The sequence below is a fragment of the Dermacentor variabilis genome, unplaced genomic scaffold, assembly GCF_050947875.1.
Source record: "Dermacentor variabilis isolate Ectoservices unplaced genomic scaffold, ASM5094787v1 scaffold_12, whole genome shotgun sequence".
NCBI lineage: Eukaryota > Metazoa > Arthropoda > Arachnida > Ixodida > Ixodidae > Dermacentor > Dermacentor variabilis.
In genome coordinates, this window is record NW_027460280.1 from 54,069,856 (window position 1) to 54,092,816 (window position 22,961).

The 22,961-nt window shown below is 44.6% G+C and overlaps 1 protein-coding gene across 1 annotated transcript; it reads left to right on the forward strand.

The window, feature by feature from the left end:
* The first annotated feature begins 3,471 nt into the window (after positions 1-3,471).
* LOC142565825 (uncharacterized) lies at positions 3,472-22,673 on the forward strand. Its single transcript, XM_075676371.1, has 5 exons — positions 3,472-3,530; positions 7,567-7,694; positions 17,042-17,083; positions 18,146-18,226; positions 20,546-22,673. Exons 1-5 carry the CDS (start codon positions 3,472-3,474, stop codon positions 20,677-20,679), a joined length of 444 nt encoding a protein of 147 aa, XP_075532486.1. The 3' UTR covers positions 20,680-22,673.
* The last annotated feature ends 288 nt before the right edge of the window (positions 22,674-22,961 follow it).

Sequence of the window (22,961 nt, forward strand, 5' to 3'; positions counted from 1 at the left end):
TTTATCCTGCATTTTAACGCGATAGTGTTACGGGCCCCGTGTCGGAAAAATCTGCCATTGGTGTCACGCGCCGTAGCTAGCGTTGGCGTCCTGTGGGCGAAAAATATTCTATAGTGCACTGAAGTTCTTCTATCACTGAAGTTGCTCATATCTTCTCTTAGAGTGTTTACTAAGTTATTCCTCGGAATTTTGAGAATGACAGCCCACAAACAAATAAGTCACGAAACAAAACACCGACAGCGCGTGCCCTTTATGTTAAATGTTATGTTAAAAGCGCGAAACAACAACAAAAGATCGGCCCACGCAATATGCCGCGTTTCTAACAGAAAGTTTCGTGCATAGCGTTCGCCTCCAACTTTTCCCTGCAGACATTACCGTTACATAAGCTGCAGTTACCGGGAAACTTGAGAATCAGTCGGGGATCTTTGAATGCTATCACGTTCCACTCCTAAAGGCGAAGCTTAAGCGTCCTTTAAATTTTTTTTCCTCGCCAGTACTCTATAGTATCTTACTTGTACCCACTGCTGACCAGCTAACGTTCCCGTCAGCTTGGAGTCAGAGCCCTCCTCAAAGTCGAACGTTCCTTACGGTTCTGGCTGGGTGGGTATCGTCGCATTCCGTTACAACTAATTTTTCTGCAGTGGGCGCAGGTCTCACCGCATTGTGAATGTAGGTATGCTCATGTGTGTTCTTCTCCTCAGGCAGCCACTTCGAGTTTAAAAAAGCAATCTATTTTGTGTAGTTGTAGCATTTTTTTCTGACCTCTTGTTTGCCGCCTTTGTAAAACACCATGGAATTTTTTTTAACGAAGCTTTTCTTTTTGCCGCTTCCCTCTACTCTTCGGGCGTATAGTCTTGCCGAGTACACAATTTGCAACGTTATTAGATTATTTTCACGTTTATTTAGCAAGCGCAGCGTGTTACGATCGGCCTGCAGGGGTACCGAGCTGCAAACGTTTCCCGTCCCGCTGCGACGACTCGCTTTGTAAAGGCAACAATGCGCCACCTCAACAGCCCATCAGCGCCGGCATGTCTAGCCACGTTCGGTGGACCGTGTATTATTGGTCGATTCGCTGTCGCCTTCGCGGTTTGCTTGGAGCGGGGGAACTCCTGGAAGGGGATGTTTTTCTGTGCTTTCCCACAGGCCGCAGAGGTCGTCACAGTCAATGGACAGACGCGGCGGCTACTGACTGCGGGGTCAGCTCTGGGATCAAGAGGCGCCTGCTCGGGTCAAGACCCCTGTCTACAAGAACCCTCTCAGCTCGGTGTGTTCAGGGAAACCAAAGTGCGGAAGTGAGTATGTGAACCCTCCCCCTTAAAGGCGGGTCGACAACGATGACTTTGGACGCTTCCATTGGTTGAAGGTTGAACGGCAGTTTTCCCTCACCTAGGGATCAAGGGAGGACGATGTTTTTAAGCAGCCGTTGTCGGCTCTTCAGTGTGCATTCTCTTTAAGTTTTGCTAGACTGATGAAATGTAACGTTCTCCACCCTTCACGTAGATACTGTCAATAAATCCCATATTCATCGTTCTCAATGAGGTCAAGTCCCTCCCTTCAACAACGTCCTTAGCGTGAATGAGTCAGACGACGGCATGGGCCAGCTAACCACCTATTTCATGCCCGACCCCAACTCTTACAAGCGGTAATTCTGATACTTTCGTTGCTTGGACTATATAAGCCGCATACTTCGATGTCTTCACCCTTTCCTATGGCACTGAGCCTGCAAAGTTCGCCCGTGAGCATGGAGGCACGACGAAGACTGTATGACTCCGACGCAGTGACGATGGAATGAGGAAGAAGGAATATGATGTCGATCGAACACAGAAGCGTATAACGACGACGGCTTGACGACAACGAGATGACATTACTGAAGTGATGACCATGTTAAAACGATTGCACGACGACGACGGCATAAGGATGAGCGTGGGGCGACAATGGCGCGACGACGACGACATTACGAGAGGAAGATATCGCGAGGCTGGATTGGCGGCAATGGTATGACCACGACGGCATCGCGATCTGGAGCACATATCTTGCGGCACAAGCAGGTAGACAACTTGGGTCACTGGGTTGGCGTAAGAGGCTAGATTAATAGGTAGCCTCAAAACGGCTGAAGCACACATGCAAAGAATGCTATTTACATTAAAATCCTTCGCGGATTTATGCAAATCTGAGCAACCGATACCCCAAAGATAGCCAAGCTGTGTCAGCGAGTCCTCGCAGCTTTCGGAAGTATATAGTAAGGTTGTGCTTGCTGGCTGTTCTTAGACTCTTAGATCCATCACCGACGCCGCATCATACGGCCGCTTCGGGGGCTCTCACGCAAGCTGCGTTGTTGGACCAAGCTGTCAGCTTTCAGCGCCGCAGCCGTACAAATTCCTGGCTGAGCTGAAACGTGCAGCCGATAGAAGGCGACGGCATAAACACCGGCTAAAAAAATCGCGCAGCGAAGTTATCTGTTCGGATGAGGCATGCATACGCAAGGTAACTTTTATAATTATTAAGAATTACGGTTCGAATAGAAAAATTCAGAACTTCGAGGCAGGTTACTTTGCTGGCTGCTTTTATTACGTGATACCGGGCACTCCTCCACATGCCAACGTCGGCTTGATTTCACCGGTGACGCACGAAAACGGTAGTGGAAGTCCCCGTAGCAGCGTGGCTGTGGAAAGCTGTTGAGATTGACACATGAAGTGGTCACACAAGCACACACGTTCCAAAAAAAAAAAACTTTGTCTCTGAAGTTTACAGCAATTGTCGGCTTTGCTAAGTGCCAGCAAGTTGCTCTTTCCACGCCAGGTTTATGCACCGCCTTTGTTATTCACTAGGTCCTGCAGCAGTGACTGCAACTCTTCTTCGATGATTGCTCTTACCATCGCTGTTATCAAGTCGCAGAGTTGTTGCAGCCGCACGCGGTTGACAACAGGACCGTGTGGACGCGCGCGGCAAGACTCCCCTGCAGTCGGTCCTGGTTCAGGCTGAGATGTGCCCTGCCAGTTTGCTTGCGGTGCAGTGCCGTCAGCTGCGTCAAAATCTTGGCTGCAGATGTCACGCGGCTTTCCTGACATTCCCACTGGTTCGTCGTAGTCGATGCAACAGGCGCCGTTCATTCCTCCAGCGGCATCTCCGTGTTCTTCGGCTTGAGACCGAGATGGCTGCTTCGTGTCTTCGGGCTCCTTTTCGCTGACCTCAGCGGGACCATTTTTTCGCCCAGAGTTGGTCTGCAAGTTTCCCGGCTGTGTACTTGTTTCTCCGTCGAGACGGCGTGCTTCGGCTGTGATGGCTCCTGCTGTGGCTGTTCCAGTTTTCTCCATTCCACGTTTGGATGGCTCCTGCAGTTGTCCAGATGTTACTTCGTCCCGATGCTGACTGTGCTGCTTGTCCATGTCTTCTCGGAGGGCGTTAGCCGCGAGGTGCCTGGAATCGATGTTGTCTTAATAAAAGCAGTGTAGGCGGTCACGTTCGGAAACGATGCCGGCAGTGTTCAAAGGATCGTTTGGAGCTGAGGCGACGTGGCGTTCTGATGGAACGTGAGCTCGGACAATTTAGGAGGAGGAGGAGGATGATGATGATGGTGATGGTGAATATTATTATTATTATTGTTATTATTATTATTATTAGTATTATTATTATTATTATTATATTGATATAAAGAAAGGCAAGACAATTGCGCACTCGGCACGCACTGACTCGTTGTCTATTTTTTCTTATTTTTTAGGGTGATGATGATGATGATGGGTCAATATTTGTGGCACATAACTAACGATAGGGAGCAGTAAAAGGCAGGGTGGCACGAAGGAAAAGAAATTATTTGGATGTTATAAATTTGCACAGAATTTAATTCAGAATTGTGGTTCTCGTGACACGCGCTTGCTTGCGATTTCATCAGTTTCTTCTTCAATTTCGTGGCGCTGTTCTCGTAATCTCTGCGTCGATCGTCATCTTTGACTTGGATGTAACAGTTCCGGCTACACAGTTGTGTTTTCGTTTTTCTTTTAATTTCTGTGATATTCACTGTTCTGTGTTCCGCAAACTTTTTTTCTTTTGATACAAGCCTATATCGACGCCCAACTTAATTGTGATTCGTTCCGTTATAACCTAAATATACTTAAATTTCTTGTGCTCAGGTGCTGCCCAATTTTTTGGCCCAACCAATCCCCCAATGGGTGGGCAGGCATACTATTGCCGCATAAGGATCTACCAACGCCTCCTCTAGAAAGATGCCTGCGGCGTCGCTCGCTTACCCATTGTAGCCGTCGCGCCTTGAGTTGCGGTTGATTGTCAAGAGATGGCGCCACCTACTTCCCTATCTCCGCCAAAGGGGCTGGGGTGGTGTGGTGTCGCGGCGGTAGCGGCGGTTGCGCCGGCCGCGCTGCCATGCGGTGATGTGCGCATGCGCGCATGTGTTGCAAGCGACCACCGCAAAGATCGCTAGCTACCACCTCAAGTGGACAGGAGGAAAAGGGAAAAGTAAGGGCAGCAGGTTTTCGGTGCACGCGGCAGGCATCTTTTTAAAGGAGGCGTTGGATCTAAAGCCCCTTGACAGTTTGAAAGTAGCGACACTCTCCTCCTCACGGCGCTCTCCTCCTCGATTCTCCTCGCCCGCCGGCTGCGCACGGCCCGCTTTTCCGCCTGGGCACCCGCGGACGGGCCGCAGGATTCTATGGAGGCGTGTTATTATGGGCCAGTTGCGCGCCCCAGTGGGGTTGAAAATTTTGAGAAATGCTAATAACAGCATTGATAATGCTGGCGGCAACGTTTGTGAGGAGTTTGGTTTTTTCTTAAAGCCGTATGAATGGGGCATACCGATGTAAAGGGAGCTTTGAGGCGACTTCTATACTCCAGACAATTTTTCTGCCACAAGGTCAGATGCTTTACTTCGTGCGTCTGATATAGTATTGCTTGTGACACATCCCTTTGTGTGTGGCTTGATAAGCGAAAGCCTTACACCTCTGTTTCAAGGTCCCGTTGTGAGCTACAGAAAATATCCCGGGACCGAAGCAAGGCGGGAAGCGAACTAAAGCATGTGCAACCGCTATAAGAGATGATTAATTATTAGCAAAGTAATGATTGATTAGTGATTGCATTAAGATGAATTCAGGTGTATTAAGGAGGATTTTAAGGTGGAAAAAAGTCGATGAATATGCATTAGGGTGAATGAAAGTCGATGAAGATGCATTAGGGTGAATGGAGGGGCATAAAGGAGGACAAGGAGGACTAGGTTGGATTAAGGTTGATGAAGGTGAATTAGGCTGGATGAGGGTGCGTTGAGGTGCATTAAGGACGATTATAGTGGATTAGGGTGGATTAAAGTGCATGAAGAAGGTTAAGGGTGGATTAAAAAGGATGAAGGTGCATTAAGAGGGATTATGGTGGGCTAGGGTGAATTAAAGTGAATGAAGGAGGCTTAGGGTGGATTAACGAGGATTAGCGTGGACTAAGGTAGATGAATGTGGATTCGGTTGGATTAGTTTGAATTAAGGACGATTATAGTGGATTAGGTAGATTAAAGTGAATGAGGAAGGATTAGGGTATATTAAGGAGGATTAAAGTGCACTAAGGAGGGTTAGAGTAGATTAAGGTCGATGAAGGTGGATTAGGGTGCATTAAGGAGGACTTTCGTGGATTATTGTGGATTAAAGTGAATGAAGGATGATTAAGGTCGACGAATGTGGATTCCATGGATTAATGTGCATAATGTGGACTAATTATGGTGGACTAATCGGTCTTAATACTCAGTGAACCCTAATTCACCTTAGTCCTGCCTAATCCACCTTAATGTTGCTTCATCCACCTTAATCCAGCTTAATACTCCCAATCCACCTTAATACAACCTAATCAACCTACATCGCCCCTAATGCACCTTAGCCTACCCTATATGGTATTAATCCTCCTTTATCAACCCTAATCCATCATAATCCGCCTTAATCCCTTCTCGTCCACCTTAATCCTTATTCATGCACCTTAATCCGACTTAATCAGGCTTAATAGTCCCAATCTACCTTAATACGCCCTAATCCACTTCTATCATATGTAATCCAGCTCCATGGTCCATAATCCACCTTAATCCACCCTAATCGGTCTTAATACCCTTTCATCAACCCTTAATCCACAATATTCTGCCTTAATCCTCCTCCACCTACCTTGATCTTTATTCATGCCTCCTAATCCTTCTTAATGCACTGTAATCCACCAAATCTTCTTTAATACACTCTAATCAACCTTAATCCTCCCTAATCCACCTCATGTCAATCACTAATGATTCATTAATTAACTTAGGGGATCATTCTTTTATACAGGGGTGGACATGCTTTGGGTCACCTCTCGCCTTCCTTGGGTCACGTGGTACTTCCAGTTTACAACGCGACCTTGAAACATAGAGATCTAAAGGCTTTCGCCTTAAAACTTACAAAAAACTCAATGTTGACTATCTGACGCTCATTACCTGCAATACCACGGGTATACTTGCCACTAATTTTTTCAGGGCGCAAAGCAGCATTTATAATCTGCCCTTCCGACGGAATAACAACAGTTAGCGACGTGCGAGGTGATGGAGCAGCCCCAGAATATTAAGCATACTGAGGACAACCGCAACAAAAACGCTGGTGAGCCGGCCGGAAGAATTAAAAAAAATGCAGCATTACAGGATGCTTTGCTACGACCTATAATAAAGACGCCTCAGCTTGCAAACAACGCTGTTTTTTGTCGGAACAAAGTTCTTTCGGCCAATGTCATGCAGCCACTGCTTCCTGCGCAAGCCGTCACGCTTTCCTTGTGGTATCATAAAAACGGCAGAACCATCTTCAGGCGTCTTGCTGCAGTTATATGCGCGACAGCCTGGCTAAGCGCTAGAACATAGAGCAGGAAACACCGTGTACAACGTTCGCTACGCCGAGCTAAAGCGCCGAGCCAGCCGTGCTGAGGAGGAAGATGGCGCGAACGAAAAAGAAAAACACAAGCAAAACTCAAGATCCGCGCGTTTCCAAGGGCAACGGCAGGGAGACCAATCGTCGTGCAGAAAAACGGGGGCAGAACTGGTCGCCGCGGGGGAACGCACAAGGGGCGAGGAGGAGTAGAGGAGGTCGCGCGGCGGCGGCAGAGTTCAAAGAGTGTCGCTACTTTCAAATTATCAAGGGACTTTAGTTGGATCTACCCTATACACTCTTAAAACTAGGAAGGGTATCGCAGGAGTGAAGCGGCCGATTTACTCTTCAAAGCGTTGTTTTACTCTCGCAAAATGTCGAGTAGAGTGAAATGCATTGTTCACTCTGTCACCAAGGAGAGAGTGAAATGTGCTTTTCACTCTCCCTTTCAGAGGGAGAGTAGAATGCCCGTTCTACTCTTCCGGCAATAGAGAACAAAACGTAGCGTAATCTTCTGCTTCAACTGTAGGTGGCTGGCCCCGAACATGGCAATGTATCACTCATGCACGCTGCGCAAAGAACTCATCGTTTCGCTTCTAAGAGAACAGGCCGCCGCAGTTCAAAGGAACGCGCAGCGAGCGCTCTACTTTTTCACTCGGAGTTGCTCCACCGCGCGCGCGCTTAAGATCGCGGAACAACACAGAACCGGAGAAAGGTGCTCCGTCCAGCGAGCAGCGACGAAGGCCATCCCAGGGAGTTCGTGTGTCAGCCCTCTCGCGTCGCCTCGAAAACACGACAGTCGTTCGTCATGCCTTGGATATAACAACAACGGTAAGTGAATTCTAACTTAGGTGCACATTCTCCGTATATGACATGCTATCGCCAGGAAGTCGTCGCTGCGCTTAACCGACGCGATTGACAACGGACTAGGCATACGCGCTGTGTCTCTCGATGTCAATCGAAAAAGCCAGTCGTCGCGATAACTGCATGTGATTTTATCACTTTGCCGTTATCCGTAAGAGCTTTGAAAATCGCAAACGCTGCCAGAACTATGATATGTTCAATAAGACGCCAGGCGAGAGGACTCTTAAAATGGTTTGTTCACCAGCCCGTGATTCCGAGCCTATGCGGAGCGTGATTAGCGTGCGTTTTGTGTGTTTGAATTTATTCAGTTTGGCAGTCTACTGTGTACGAAACGCTGTTGAACTAAGGAATCACATAACAGAAGGCGTCATTTTGCTGGCAGCATGCTTTTGTTATAAATAAGCCGCGCGCTTGACGGTGTCTCGCCCAGGGGGAAATCTGCGACCACTGAAGTTACGTGCAGCACCAGTGCTAGTTAGAAACTTTGCCGCAGGCATTCAGCTGCATGCTGCAAGAGGTCAGTTGGGCGCGTTATCTTGAACTTACTGAAAACGCATGAGGAATCCATGTTTTATGCTGAAAAAAGTATAAAACCCATATAAGCGATCTTGCGCGCGGCAGCTACAAGCGACGCGATGGAGATGGCTGTCGCGTTCGCTCGTCGCTTACAAGTCGTACTCCGTGCGAGCGACGATTTTGAGCGACGCCTCCCCAACCCCGGCGCTCCATTATTTGGGCCCCAGCTCATCAGGGAATAGAGGGGAACGAAGTAGCCGACGCTACAGCCCGCGCGCTTCATTTCCGGGCGTCGCCTCTATCACCCATCGACGAGGTCCCTGAATTCAAACCGGCAATCACCTTTAAAGAAATCGTACAGCTGTATCAGCTTAATCACGGCCGATACTTCCCTCCTTGCAAAGGCCTCAATAAGACGGAGGAGCGCTGGCTTCTCCGTCTCTACACAAATACCGTACTGTGCCCGGCGGTGCTGAAACACTTCAACCCGGCATTTTCGGGCGAGTGCCCGCACTGTGGGGAGGTGTTTGCGGACACATACCACATGGTGTGGGCATGCCCCTCTAACTCTGCTTTCCCCCCAAACCCCCACCCTACCCGAGAGGACTGGGAGGCCACCCTGCTCGGCTGCTCAACCCTCCAGGAACAACGTGCCCTGGTGGCCCGAGCCAAAGCCGCTGCAGAAGCCACGGGGGTCCCGGACTAGGGACCGCCCCCTAGACTTTGTAAGGGCTGGGCCCTTAGGGCTCAGCTCGCGGCTCTCTTGTAAATAGAAATAAAGTTTGTAACCAACCAACCATCCCCGGTGTTGCCGGTATGAGGGATGCAACCACGCGTGACGCGTGCTTTATAATAATTTACGTTGATGTATTTTGCTATAAAAAGTAGCATAAAATATTTCTGGAGGTCTTGCAGTAGGTTCTTATCCTTGCACGTATAAAAATTGAATCATTTGCTCGTTCCGCGCGACAATCGGTAGTATTTGAGCCGATTTGAGCGATGTATGTAGTACATCCAGTTTCGGCTTCGCGCTATTGGCTAGTCGCTCACAGCACTTCCGGGCGACGAGCGACGATTCCTAGATTTCCAGAACCGAGCCATCTGTTCAAGCGACGGCCCGTTTTGTCGCTCGATGCCGTCGCTCGTCGCCGTCGCGCACTAAATCGCTCTCACAGTGTTTATCCCTAAGACTGAACTGTTTTTGCTCATGTATTGAAATGGTGTGATTATAGGTCTGGTTTTGTTTCCTGTTGCGGTTTTCGAGCACGGTGCGAAACTGAAAGGATGCTTATGTCTACGAACTCGGTGAATTGTCGAGCAGCTAGTTATGCATCGGCATCGAATATAACGGCTGCTGTGTGGATTTACAATTGCAGGGGCGCTTTGCATACGCTTATTGTTTTGGACATGCCTGTGCATTTGCTAATATGAGCTGGCGTGTCAGAGTTATGTCATCATCATCATCATCAGCCTGGTTACGCCCACTGCAGGGCAAAGGCCTCTCCCATACTTCTCCAACAACCCCGGTCATGTACTAATTGTGGCCATGCCGTCCCTGCAAACTTCTTAATCTCATTCGCCCACCTAACTTTCTGCCGCCCCCTGCTACGCTTCCCTTCCCTTGGGATCCAGTCCGTAACCCTTAATGACCATCAGTTATCTTCCCTCCTCATTACATGTCCTGCCCATGCCCATTTCTTTTTCTTGATTTCAACTAAGATGTCATTAACTCGCGTTTGTTCCCTCACCCAATTTGCTCTTTTCTTATCCCTTAACGTTACACCTATCATTCTTCTTTCCATAGCTCGTTGTGTCGTCCTCAATTTGAGTAGAACCCTTTTACTAAGCCTCCAGGTTTCTGCCCCGTAGGTGAGTACTGGTAAGACACAGCTATTATATACTTTTCTCTTGAGGGATAATGGCATCCTGCTGTTCATGATTTGGGAATGCCTGCCAAACGCACCCCAGCCCATTCTTATTCTTCTGATTATTTCCGTCTCATGATCCGGATCCGCCGTCACTACCTGCCCTAAGCAGATGTATTCCCTTACGACTTCCAGTGCCTCGCTGCCTATTGTTAATTGCTGTTGTCTCCTGAGACTGTTAAGCATTACTTTAGTTTTCTGCAGATTAATTTTTAGACCCACTCTTCTGCTTTGCCTCTCCAGGTCAGTGAGCATGCATTGCAATTGGTCCCCTGAGTTACTAAGCAAGGCAATATCATCAGCGAATCGCAAGTTACTAAGGTATTCTCCATTAACTTTTATCCCCAATTCTTCCCAATCCAGGTCTCTGAATGTCTCCTGTAGACACGCTGTGAATAGCATTGGTGATATCGTATCTCCCTGCCTGACGCCTTTCTTTATTGGGATTTTGTTGCTTGCTTTATGGAGGACTACGGTGGCTGTGGAGCCGCTATAGATATGTTCCAGTATTTTTACATATGGCTCATCTACACCCTGATTCTGTAATGCCTCCATGACTGCGGAGGTTTCGACTGAATCAAACGCTTTCTCGTAATCAATGAAAGCTATATATAAGGGTTGGTTATATTCTGCACATTTCTCTATCACTTGATTGATAGTGTGAATATGGTCTATTGTTGAGTAGCCTTTACAGAATCCTGCCTGGTCCTTTGGTTGACAGAAGTCTAAGGTGTTCCTGATTCTATTTGCAATTACCTTAGTAAATACTTTGTAGGCAACGGACAGTAAGCTGATCGGTCTATAATTTTTCAAGTCTTTGGCGTCCCCTTTCTTATGGATTAGGATTATGTTAGCGTTCTTCCAAGATTCCGGTACGCTCGAGGTTATGAGGCATTGCGTATACAGGGTGGCCAGTTTCTCTAGAACAATCTGTCCACCATCCTTCAACAAATCTGCTGTTACCTGATCCTCCCCAGCTGCCTTCCCCCTTTGCATATCTCCTAAGGCTTTCTTTACTTCTTCCGGCGTTACCTTCGGGATTTCGAATTCCTCTAGACTATTTTCTCTTCCATTATCGTTGTGGGTGCCACTGGTACTGTATAAATCTCTACAGAACTCCTCAGCCACAGTTATGTCATATGAACAGCTAAATCAGCCTTCCTCTGGGGGTTACAAGCGTAATGTGTGCATTTTGCTACTGCATGGCAGATGAAAATGTGTTTATCGCTTGAATATTTCTGGTAGAGAAATAAAATATCAAAATAAAATGTTGCTTTAATTCCGTGTTACCATTCGTCTGTCGTACACAGAACAGTAAGTTGGCCTGATAAACTAATAACTGCGGTTTAACTGCAACTTTACCTGCCTTCAAGAATCTGAAATGCTAGATTTCAAACTGCAGCAGTAGTCGAGTCTGTCAAAAATGAACTCCCTTGCGCACCTCATAAATGAAAATAATTTCATGCCTTTTAGTAAGCTTAGATGCAGGCCGCAGTGAACTTTCTTGTTAGTATTGAAATGTGGGTAAGCTTGCCATAACAAGCCTTGTTGCCCTTCTTCATAGGCACATCCATATATCCATTGAACTGAAGGACAATATTTTCATCCCTACTGAGCATCATGTTTGCAGCTATGATCCTCAAATTATGGCTTCAGCAGTGGCACAACTAGGGATGGTGCGGGGGGCACACTGGGCACGTGCTTAGGATGTGTCACAAGTGGTGTTTGCGATACACCAGACTTATGACAGACCTATGACGTCTGAAAATGACCAATATTCTATTTATTAGCAGGAGTATTCTAACATTGGTGACAAACAAGGATGAACTGTTGGTTATTTGTTTTTTGTTTAAATCTAAAAATTGAAGTTAGTTTAGCAGTTGACTGTTGCAGTCATTTGGATGTTTTGCATGCATTTCACTAGGAAAACTAAGAGCTAAGACTTTCTTTTATTTTTTTTTAATTATCATACCCTCAGGGCCATTACGGCATTATAGAGGGGAGTGGTTACAAGCAAAACGGGTAAATTCAACAAACAGGAGTTACTAGTGCCGAAAATTATGTATATAAATATGTATAAACAAAACTATTTAACAAATGGCACCTACATATACAATGTTAGCTAAGGCGTTTGTGAGTACAGGTTGAACAATATGAAAAAAAGGTTCCTAGTTATACAGTGCTAGCTATGGCATTCTTGAATAATAAGTGATCTGCGATAGTGGCTATCGAGGCGGGGAGGTGATTCCACTCATTGGAAGTGCGTGGTACAAATGACTGCAAAAAAGCGTTGGATCTGCAAAATGAAATGCGGACCTTATGAATGTGGTCTAGTCTGGGCGATACATACGGAGGCGGAGAAATAAGTTTGTTGCGTAGCAGCGGGTGATGAAATAATTTATGAAAAAGGCACAAACGGAACAATTTTCGACGTGATGACAAGGACGGTAGGTTAAGGCTAGATTTCATGGCACTGATACTCGCGGTTCTATTATAGTTAGAAAGAATGAAACGAGTTGAGTTGTTCTGAACCATTTCCAGTGAGTGCATTAGGTTTACTTGACCTGGATCCCATATTGAAGCAGCATACTCAAGTTTAGGTCGTATTAGAGTTTTATAGAGGATTAATTTTAAGGAAGAAGGTGCTTTGGAAAAGTTGCGTCGTAAGTAACCTAGCATTCTGTTAGCGTTACTTATTATATGGGTGATGTGGGTAATCCAAGTAAGATCAGAGGTGATGTGAAGGCCAAGGTACTTGTAAGTTGTTACCGATTCTAATGGAGCGTTATTAAGGGAGTACACAGGTGGTTCACTGGTAGTTCGAGATACATGCATGAATTTACACTTGTTAACATTTAATTCCATTAACCATGAATTGCACCATGCAGAAACGGCGTTAAGGTCAGCTTGAAGCCTGGTAACATCCTCGTCGCGAGTTATTTCGGTGTAAATTACGCAGTCGTCAGCAAATAGGTGAATTTGAGATGAAACACAGGAAGGTAAGTCGTTAATATATATGAGAAATAGGAGGGGTCCAAGCACGGAGCCTTGTGGTACACCTGAATAAACAGGACTCAGATTAGATGTTACTTCGTTAGCTGAAACGAACTGTGAAAGGTTAGTGAGGAAAACCTCAAGCCAGTACAGAATTTTAGGGTCAAGGTTTAGTTGTTGCAGTTTGTAGATTAATAAGCTGTGGCACACTTTATCGAACGCTTTTGCAAAGTCCAAAAAAATTAGATCTGCGACTGAAGAGTGGTCAAGCAATAGGTTTAGTTTATGTGTGAATGATACTAGTTGGGTGTCACATGAATATGTTTTGCGGAAGCCGTGTTGAAACTCAGAAAAAAAGGAGTTTTCTTCTAAGAAGTTGGCAATATGAGAAGACAGAACATGCTCGATAATTTTGCATGGTATACTGGTTAATGAAATAGGCCGATAGTTCAGTGGGGAATGTTTAGTACCTGATTTGTAGAGTGGAATCACCTTCCCCACCTTCCAATCAGCAGGCAGTGAACCTTTGTCAAGTGATTGCTGGAAAATCTTTGCAAGAATAACGGAACAATATGTGCTAGTGTTTTTTAGAAACTTAGCATTAATTAAGTCACAGCCAGGAGCGGATGAGAGTTTCAATGAGGCGATTATTTTTTGTATGCCAACGGGTTCGATTATTAAAGGGTGCATTGCGGCGTAGTCGTAAGATAGTGTAGTTGGGCGTGTTACATGAGCGTGTTTAGAAAAGTTACGCGCAAAAACGTCATTTAATACAGATGCACAATCGGCAGGGGGAATTGCAGTATCGGTGCTATCAACAAGGGTTATGGCGTCGTCATGTTTTGGGTTAATAGTGCGCCAGAACTTTTTTGTATCAGTAGTTAGCATGGATGGCAATGTGTTATTTAAAAAGTTATCTTTAGCTTGTTTAAGCGCTGTTATGTAGTTATACGTAGCGCGTTTGTAAGCTGTCCATTTTTGAGCGCTTCCAGATGTTTTAGCTAGTCTGTACGAACGTTTCTTTTTGTTTGAAAGGCGCTTAATGTGGGTGTTGTACCAGGGAGCGTTATCGTTACAGGAAAGAGTGTAGGTAGGGATAAATTTTCCTGTTAATTCACGAATTTTAGTAACAAACATATTCCAGTTCAATTGAACACTGCGGTTATCGAAATCAGTCAGGAAAGTATCAAGGAATATACAGAGCTCGTGGTTAATTGATTCAAAGTCAGCTTTCTTATAGTCGTGAATTGTCTTGATCTTTTTTGCCCATTTCGGACGTGAAATGTTGATGTTGAACTGGATAAGGGAGTGATCGCTTAAGGATGGTAAGTAAGTAATGTTCGAAATAAAATCGGCTTGTGTTGTTAACAGAAGGTCAAGGGTGTTAGCGACTTGTGGTGTGATTCTGGTGGACTGGGTTACCAGTTGATTGAAAGAGAACAGTGCGCACAAGTCAAAAAAATCTTTTGCTAACGCGGAGAACGGGTGTATCACGATAGGTTCACTATGCCAGACTGTTTGGAATGTTGAAGTCACCCAGTAGAAACAAGGGTAAGGAAGGAAAGCGTGTTACGACGATATTGATTGTGTCTTGTAATTCGTTAGCAAAGGAGGCAACGTCAGTAGGAGCACGATAACATACGCCCATTATAATTTTTACGTAGTTTATTTCGATAATTGCCCAGACTATCTCCAAGTTAGTAGCAATAGTAATGGGTTGAGAGTGTAGGTGTTTATTAATTGCCAGAAGAACACCACCACCTTGACGCAACGTACGGTCGCAGCGATAAACTGAGAAGCCATGTGCGGTAGAGAAGATTTCGTGGTCTCTTATATGTGGATGCAGCCAAGTTTCGGTAAGTGCAATAATATCTGGGTTAAACGTGTCGACTGTGGAAGTGAATGAGTCGCGTTTATTCTTGATGCTTCGAATGTTAGTGAAAAGGACAGACACGGGATGTAAGTGACTTCCACTGCCCCTCGCGCTTCCCTATGGATGATTAGGTGGCGCAGTACGCAGTTCGGTGTTAACATGCGTGTGTTGTGACGTGCACTCTGTCACGCTGTCTGTAACGGGGTCGTACGTGTACTGCTTCTTGTTTACAACAAATTTGTTGTATTGAAGATGAAACAGGGGTTTGCCCAGTAACTGTTTTGCAAAGGAAATCAGTTTACTTCGGATATGGCGGGTGGCAGGTGAGTAGTCATCACAGATCGTGATGTCTTTATCTTTTAGGAGCTTACGCGCGGAAAGCACCTTTTCCTTTACTTTGTAGTTGCTGAATTTCGCTATAATGGGGCCGCATTTATCAGGTGAATAGGAACCGAGACGATGAGCGCGTTCAATTGCCATGTCGGGTAGACTGCCGATGATAGTTGCTAGCGTGTTAATGATGTGGGCCTCAGATTCTTCCCATGATTCACGAGAATCAGGGATGCCATGAAAAATTAAATTGTTTCTTCGCGATCTGTCCTCTAGGTCGTTGAACCCAGATTGCAAAGAAACAAGCTGAGTGTTGCAGGTCGCTACAGATTTCTGGAGAGCTGTGACGTGTTCCTTAAGCTGATCTAGTGAATTAGCTTTATCTTCAAGAGCATCCAGTCTTTCTTGGGTGCAGCCAATCTTGCTTTCAATATTTTTTTTGGCTGGCTTTGATTGCTTTAACATCAGCAACGTCCCATCAACATTGCCATGGCCTTGACTGTCTTGATGTTGTTTTGCACCATACCCTTGTGTTGACTTTTGCACACAATGTTTTTCAGGCACCCGCTTTATAACGCAAAAAGGCAGCTGCAAGGACACGAGGATGTGAAAGAGCCAGTGCAGTGTGACTTCACGTAGTGCAGAGGAGCGAATGCCAAAAAATCAAAATACATTGGCATGCGATTTGGACACAAAAACTAGTATGTGGGTATATTGGGTGTACCATTTGACCAAATGTGAACAAAATCAAGATACAGTATGTTACACCAAGATGAAAATTCTCGCGTGCTCTAGGCAGTCATCTTAACATGGTATATTTATGTAGTGTCTCTGATTGGAAAGTCAAATCAAGTATGCTCTCTGGAGATAAACACATAGCAGCAAGTCTCATTGAAAAGTTAGAAATATGTTTAAAAAAAGCTGATTAGTTCTGAGAAGTGACTGCTTTTTGTCTTGCCTCTCAACAGATACATCCATGTGATAAAAAAATAGTGGTACAATGAAATTGCATATTTGCTTAGTGACATGATACATACTTACAATGAGCACGGTGCCTGTGTTTACTATAACAAGCAACAGCCCATGCTTGGCTAGGTTAGGCCCAGTACAACATGCAGGCATGGGTGATTGGCGCATCTTTTTTTTTCATTTCTGTGTCGTGAGGTTTACTGACGTGCGTATAGATGCAGTGGCACGCAGTATGGCTAGTACAAAAAAGGGGAGGGGGGGCAGATATATGTAGCTCTCTGTACACGACACAGGGCAAAGGAAATCCGTGTTCAGCAACTATGTTAAATGCCATGTACGTAAATTTTACAACGCTACTCATTAGAAGCGAGCACAGGTGCTTATTGAAGAAAAGCTTTCCAGGGTACATAATTTAGTGCGTAATTTACACTCATTTCGCTCTAACCACGAGACATAATAATTTGAATACATTATATTGCACGGAAAAACCTAAAGCGAATTAAATTGTGTGTCAGCTTCGTGTGTATACATATAGTCTTTCCTATGCGTTAGGTTTTTCGCATAATGCATTACCAGTTGACAGCCTATCTTGTGATGTGTACTCTGTTTACATTACAGTTTATTAGTTTACTCGTTTGTTTTGCGACTTATGAAATGCTGGGGTATGTATATTTTTAACATTTGACATAACCCTGTATGTTTTGCAGCACCCAGTCAACTGCCAGAAGTGACTCAAACACAGGCCACCAGTAAGTGGACATCAGTTGCAATTTCACATTATGCAGTTGGCTGCTGCCTTGTACTGAGGCTTTTCTTTTTAATGAGATGTGATGGGTCGTTCTAATGTACATTTTGACCACAAAGGTGCAGTCATGTCTCACAGAGGCATATATGGTTGCTATTCTCTTTAAGAGACGTGTTCTCATGTTCGTGAAGCATGTGTGTTTGGCAGTATTGTCGCCTAATGAGTCAGATATAAACACTGTAACTCGCAACTGCCGGCAAGTAGTTGCGAGAAACGCAATATATTATGACGCTGTAAAGTTATTTCATTAATTCGACGGAAAGTTTTGCATCAGGAAAAAAGGCTGCTATTCCAGGTAAACATGTCTTTTTTCTCACAAGTTATTTAGCCACACTGTGGATGCGTGAAATTCGTGACTTATGAATAGATTTTAATTCATCCTTTAGTAATGCTTCTAAAAGAGACTAGAAATAGCATGTGACTACCTCTCCAATCAGCTGATCATACACTTACAGTCATAAGTGGTAGTTCCATGCAGTCTCGCACTCTATATAACCTTTCCTTTCAGCAGCACTGGAACTGGTGGCTGCGTTTTCAGAAGGAGAAGTGCACTTGGCACTGTATACATATGTGTAAATTCGGTTTTCTTTGTATGTGTCAGCTCACTGACACAAACAGTGCAAAAATCAGTTGTACCATGAGGCTGACGACGCCTTCTGCTGCTAGAAATGTGGCACTTCATATTTTATAGTACTGCATGACATTTAGATCAAAGCTGGCACATAAAATGATCAAGAAAACTAATCGCTGTTATGGCTGTTTTCCTCAAAGAAAGCTTGTCCTTTATGGGCTGTGTTAATCTGAGCTCTCCACCGATGTTTCAGTTTTATTATCCCTTAGTGAGAGATTGGGGGCAATTAATCGTGTTAGTGTTTAAAAGGTGTCCTAATTATGTGCATTTGTTCGAACAACGTTGTCTAGATTACTTTATTGTGTTGTGTAAAGCTTATGAAACCATCAGCAACTACTGCGTTGCTAACATGCATATGCATTTGTCACTATACAGGTGGCACTCGGCTGTACCACTGCAGTGCTGTGGAAATTGCCAGCACCAGCAGCTTTGCAACAGCTGTTTCACAGCATGTCGGTATGTGCTAAATTATAGTTATGTTGGGATGGGCTAGTATTATGAACCACTGCTACTCTGTATTGTGACAGATCCATATGATAAGGGATGTAATGGGCACAGCGAAAACCTTTGAGTGTTTTACTATGGTACATAAAAAGGCTCTCCTTTTCGTCACTGGAGCAGGGGAGAAGAGCATGCAGGCACTCCTGAATGTACATATATTTCAAAACATGAGAGAGACATTTATATATATACACACACACGCATACAATTAAACTAAAGGCAGAGACGTTCTATTTTTCTTGAATTGACTTGTACAGCGCAAAAATACAACACAGACCACAGAGAAGCACACATGTTAACAGGTTTGATACACACGTTAATTCAAAAGATTTGATACTTCAGGTATCCTATTTTACACAAGGGGGAAGGGAAAGGGGAGGAAACCAGAAAAAAGAGTGGAGTGGAAAAGAAAGGAATCGTGCCAAAAAGCATGAGAAGCATCGTGCAGCCAGGATCGCCAGCAGGACATCTAAAAAGCACTCTGATGAAATTACATATAGGACAACCTTATGTATTGTTTGTTCAAATCAACTCAGATCACATGCAGCCATTACTGCAATCAAGTTGTTATGGCATATGAGGGAATGATGTGGGCCCAAAAAACTGTTTAGAGGTGAAGGATTATGTTCCATGCTAGCCTCATTGCCTGCTTTTTTGTAATATTATCAGCAGCTTACGTTAGGGACAAAAAGTAAGAGTACGAGCTGTTTCCTGATTCGCCATTCCACACAACATGTCTTTGTGACAATATGTACATGCAGATGATCCATAGATGAAAAATATTCAGTGCAGTGGAATCTCATTACAAGATACACTTGGTTGTAAGAGACATATGAAAATGTTTTGGTTGGTTTTCCGATGTTTGCCACGTTAACAACACTGTATACAAGACACACCTTTGTTACTAAGGATGACTTTTTAAGTATTCACTACTTCGAAGGGACACAACCCAGACACATTCACTTCGTGCACCTTGTGTGCTCCGAAGGGCGTAAAGATCACGCAATTCTCACACAAGTCAATTGCGCATGTCTCTTTAAGCATGAACTAGAAAAGGAGGGCAACGAGGACAGTGCAGGGCAGAAAGTGTCGGCAGCTGAAGCTCACGAGCGTCTAAGACCACCTCAAAGGTACTGCGAGCAACAAGGCTTGCAAAGTGAAGTGTTTAATTTCCAGAAGTTAGGAAGGAAGCTAACACAATCTGCAGTCACTAAAAAGCTGTGAATGTCTTCTTTAAAGGGCCCCTAAACCACCGAGGTTGAAATTTAGTTGCAGTGTTGCAGTTGTACACGATAAGGCAACGAACACATAGCCACGAGAATTTTTCGAAACGGTGCAGTAATAGTGGAGCTACGTGTGTTTGTTTATCGAAAAGTAGTCCCCGCTCATTCATTTTACTCTTTCATCTGGTACACGCCATCTGGACAGTATCGTGTTTTCCTCGCCTAGTACACTTCCAAATGTTATGGGACAGGCCATCACCAACGAGCTCTGTTGCTGCCGCACTGGCCCGTCGTCCTGCGAGGGGTGGCACCAATACAGTGGAACTGTATGGTGACTCGTGTTGAAGAGCCTCATAGGGAGACCCTTCTGTTGGCGTTTCTGTTCTTTGCTCCCACTGACTGCCCACAATGGCATCGCGAGCAACGCGACGAGGAAGGAGTGTGTGTATTTGCTTGCAGGCCTTGCCTGCAGTCGTACACTTTCGTTCAACCAATCGACAGCACCCGGAACTGGTGACATCATCAGAGACAGCCTGGTGACGTCAGGACAAACTGGGGGGTGCAGGATAGGTCCAGAGAGGCGCACGGGGTCGTTTTCTTCATAATGTGGTGCACCCGCAGTGCTGCCAAACGCAATGTGGCGTTTGGCATCGTCGATTGTGACGGCATTCTGATTTCGATACGCGTGTTTACTTGAAATGTTCAAAAAATGTCGAGAAGCGGTTTAGGGGCCCTTTAAGCCACCCTGAGCAATTATTCCTTCACATATATCTAAAATACTTTAGTGATGAGGCATAATAAAGTGATCTAGTCTGGCTCCTCGGTGTTTTAAAATTTTTGGTTTCGAGAGACATGTTTCCCGTGCCTCTTGAGTATCTCTTCGAATGAGGCTTTACTGTAATGTACACACACAATTGTGTAACTCCTCCTGCAAGTATTATTTATTAAGCCTGGTCACTGATGTGCAAAGCTTGTGGTTAAGTCTTGATGTCCGTACTTTTTAGAGCTATGTTTATTAATTCAGGCTGTTCTTATTGGTTCTTCGATGCAGGAGACAATGCCTACGAAATTATTGGCCCTGATGACGAGTGCCCTCAAGGAGCAAACGACATCTCTGTTGCAGAAGTGAGCCAGATACCACCTGGAGTTACCATGACAGATGACACGGCAGCAATAGATACGTAGACTGCCATGTCTACTGCAGCTGCAACAGTGTACGAGGCAAGCAGCAGCGCGTCAGCATCAGCAGCAGTGTCAGAAGGAACCCTACCAGGCCTGGTAGAGCAACATGTGTGCTATCACTGTGACTTTTTTTGTAGTGCATACAACTCATTTGCTCAACATACAAAAGCTGTTCACCATGACTGAGCCAGTGTTCTTGTGCAGCAAGTGCAAGACTAAGTTAGGTGTTATAACACAGTACAAGCATCACTTTAAGATATGCAAATGCAAACATTACATTCGTTGCCTCCCCAGCCAGCCCACATAGCGACAACAATGTGGAACACATGGTGGGACACACCTCTCCCCCATTAGAAGATATTAGAGACTGTCAGTGTTGTTGCTAGATTGACTGGTCTTTGTAGGCAACTAGAAGGACAACACAGGGGTCATAAGATTGTTGTTGATGTTGTTGAAAAGGTAAAAAAGTTTGATGCAGCTGAAGTGCCAACTGATATTGAGCAAATCAAAAGCAACCACCTGAGAAAGCAACACTCGAAATTTGGGTATCTATGTGCTGCCAACTCTGGTAAGGATGGCATAGGACATAAGTGTGATGAAAATCACACGGACACTGCTGTTGCATCACTGGCCACAGTGAGCAGTGACTTGTAGAGCAAGAGAGTCAACTGAAACGAACATTATGACATAGTGTCAAGCTCCCATGTGACCACTTTACATGTTATTTTGCATGATACAGCTCACCCTCCAGAAACTTGTCTGTAAAAAAGCTTTCACAAAAAATTATTCATAACGCTATTAACATTGCAGTATCTTTTTTTTTTTTGTGTGGGTTCGAGGTTCCCGGGTGTCCATTAATGCAAAAATTGAAAAAAGAACATGTGTCGTACTTACACTTTTTTAACAAGTACGAGGGGGGACAACTTTTCTAGGCATGCATCTTCATCATACTATCAAGTTTTTAAACGCCTTTTATAATTATTATTACCAGTTATATCTGAGTGCATTGTATGCATGTAGCAGGTGTAAAATCAGGTCAGTTGGATCAGATGCCTTATCTGCAAGAGAGCCCTATATTCAAGAAATTTGAATTAATATAGGTACGTTAGAGACGCAGCCTTTCAGCACTTTATTGCCTATGGTTTAAGCATTGCTTAATACTTTTGTGGATGGCAGTTTCAACCGGCACAGCACTGCGCTTTGCCACAGTCACATGTGTCTTCAAAGCGGTGTTTACCATTTGTGTTGATCTGTTCGTGTATGCATAGAGCAAGTTTTTAATTAATTTTTTTCTGCATTCTTTTGCTTGCACTAAGCTTGTATAAGGCAGTTACAAAATGTGCGTCACTATAACGAACTGTTCTGTTGAGCTTACACTTGCAAATAATAGTGTTCAGATGGCCGCACTTCTATGTAGGTGCACCGGTAGCTTTGTGTATGTTCTCATGTTTGTATAACGCTTATATAAGCTAGTTACAAAATGTATGTCACTAAGCATTGTGATATTCTTTAAAGAACTGCTTGGTTGGTTTTACACTTGTGAATTAGTATTGAGGCGGTGGTATTCCCATGTAGGCCCACTGTTAGCTTTCTGTGTCCTCACGTGTTTGTATTAAGCTTTTACAAGGGAGTTACAGCATGTACGTCACTAAGCACTGTGATATTTTTTAAAGAACTGCTTTGTTGGTTTTACACCTGTGAGTAATAGTACTCGGGTGGCACTAGTCGTGTAGGTACACGGGAACCATTTGTATACATTATGCTCATGTAAAGCAGTTACAAAGTGTATGTCACTAATCACTGTGATATTTGTTGAATTGCTGTGATGGTTTTACACATGTGAATAATAGTGGTCAGGACCCAGTACTTGCGATGTATAGTTGAATTTATACAGTGCCAAGACATTGGCTGTATACGTACCAAAAGAAATGTATGTCATTATGTTGTGATTATTACTGTTTGGATTTTATTAAACTGTAATAAAATTGTTTCATGTATCTATTGAGGTATGGCAATTTGTCATGCAACCAAACTGAGGACCTGAACTTGTGCCTACAAATAAACAGCTAATTTAAGAGTATACTGCTCATATTCTGCTAAACCAGTTTAACAAATCTTGTACTACAATTCTGGAAAAATCACAGAGCTGACTTGGATGTACAGAAAGTTCTGCACTGGCAGAAGGACTGCCCCACACTGGAGTTGGTAATGTTGCGTTTATGGGGAACCAGCGCTGGATAGGCGGCGCGTCGAAAACGGTGCATTGCACGCCGCCCTGGCGACGA

What these genes read in the sequence shown, in the direction of transcription:
- LOC142565825 (XM_075676371.1), top strand. Translation starts at nt 3,472, where the DNA reads ATGCCGGCAGTGTTCAAAGGATCGTTTGGAGCTGAGGCGACGTGGCGT. An exon ending in ACGTGGCGTTCTGATGGAAC is followed by an intron (nt 3,531 to 7,566) that starts GTGAGCTCGGAC and finishes GGAACAACACAG; the next exon opens with AACCGGAGAAAGGTGCTCCG. An exon ending in GACTCAAACACAGGCCACCA is followed by an intron (nt 17,084 to 18,145) that starts GTAAGTGGACAT and finishes GTCACTATACAG; the next exon opens with GTGGCACTCGGCTGTACCAC.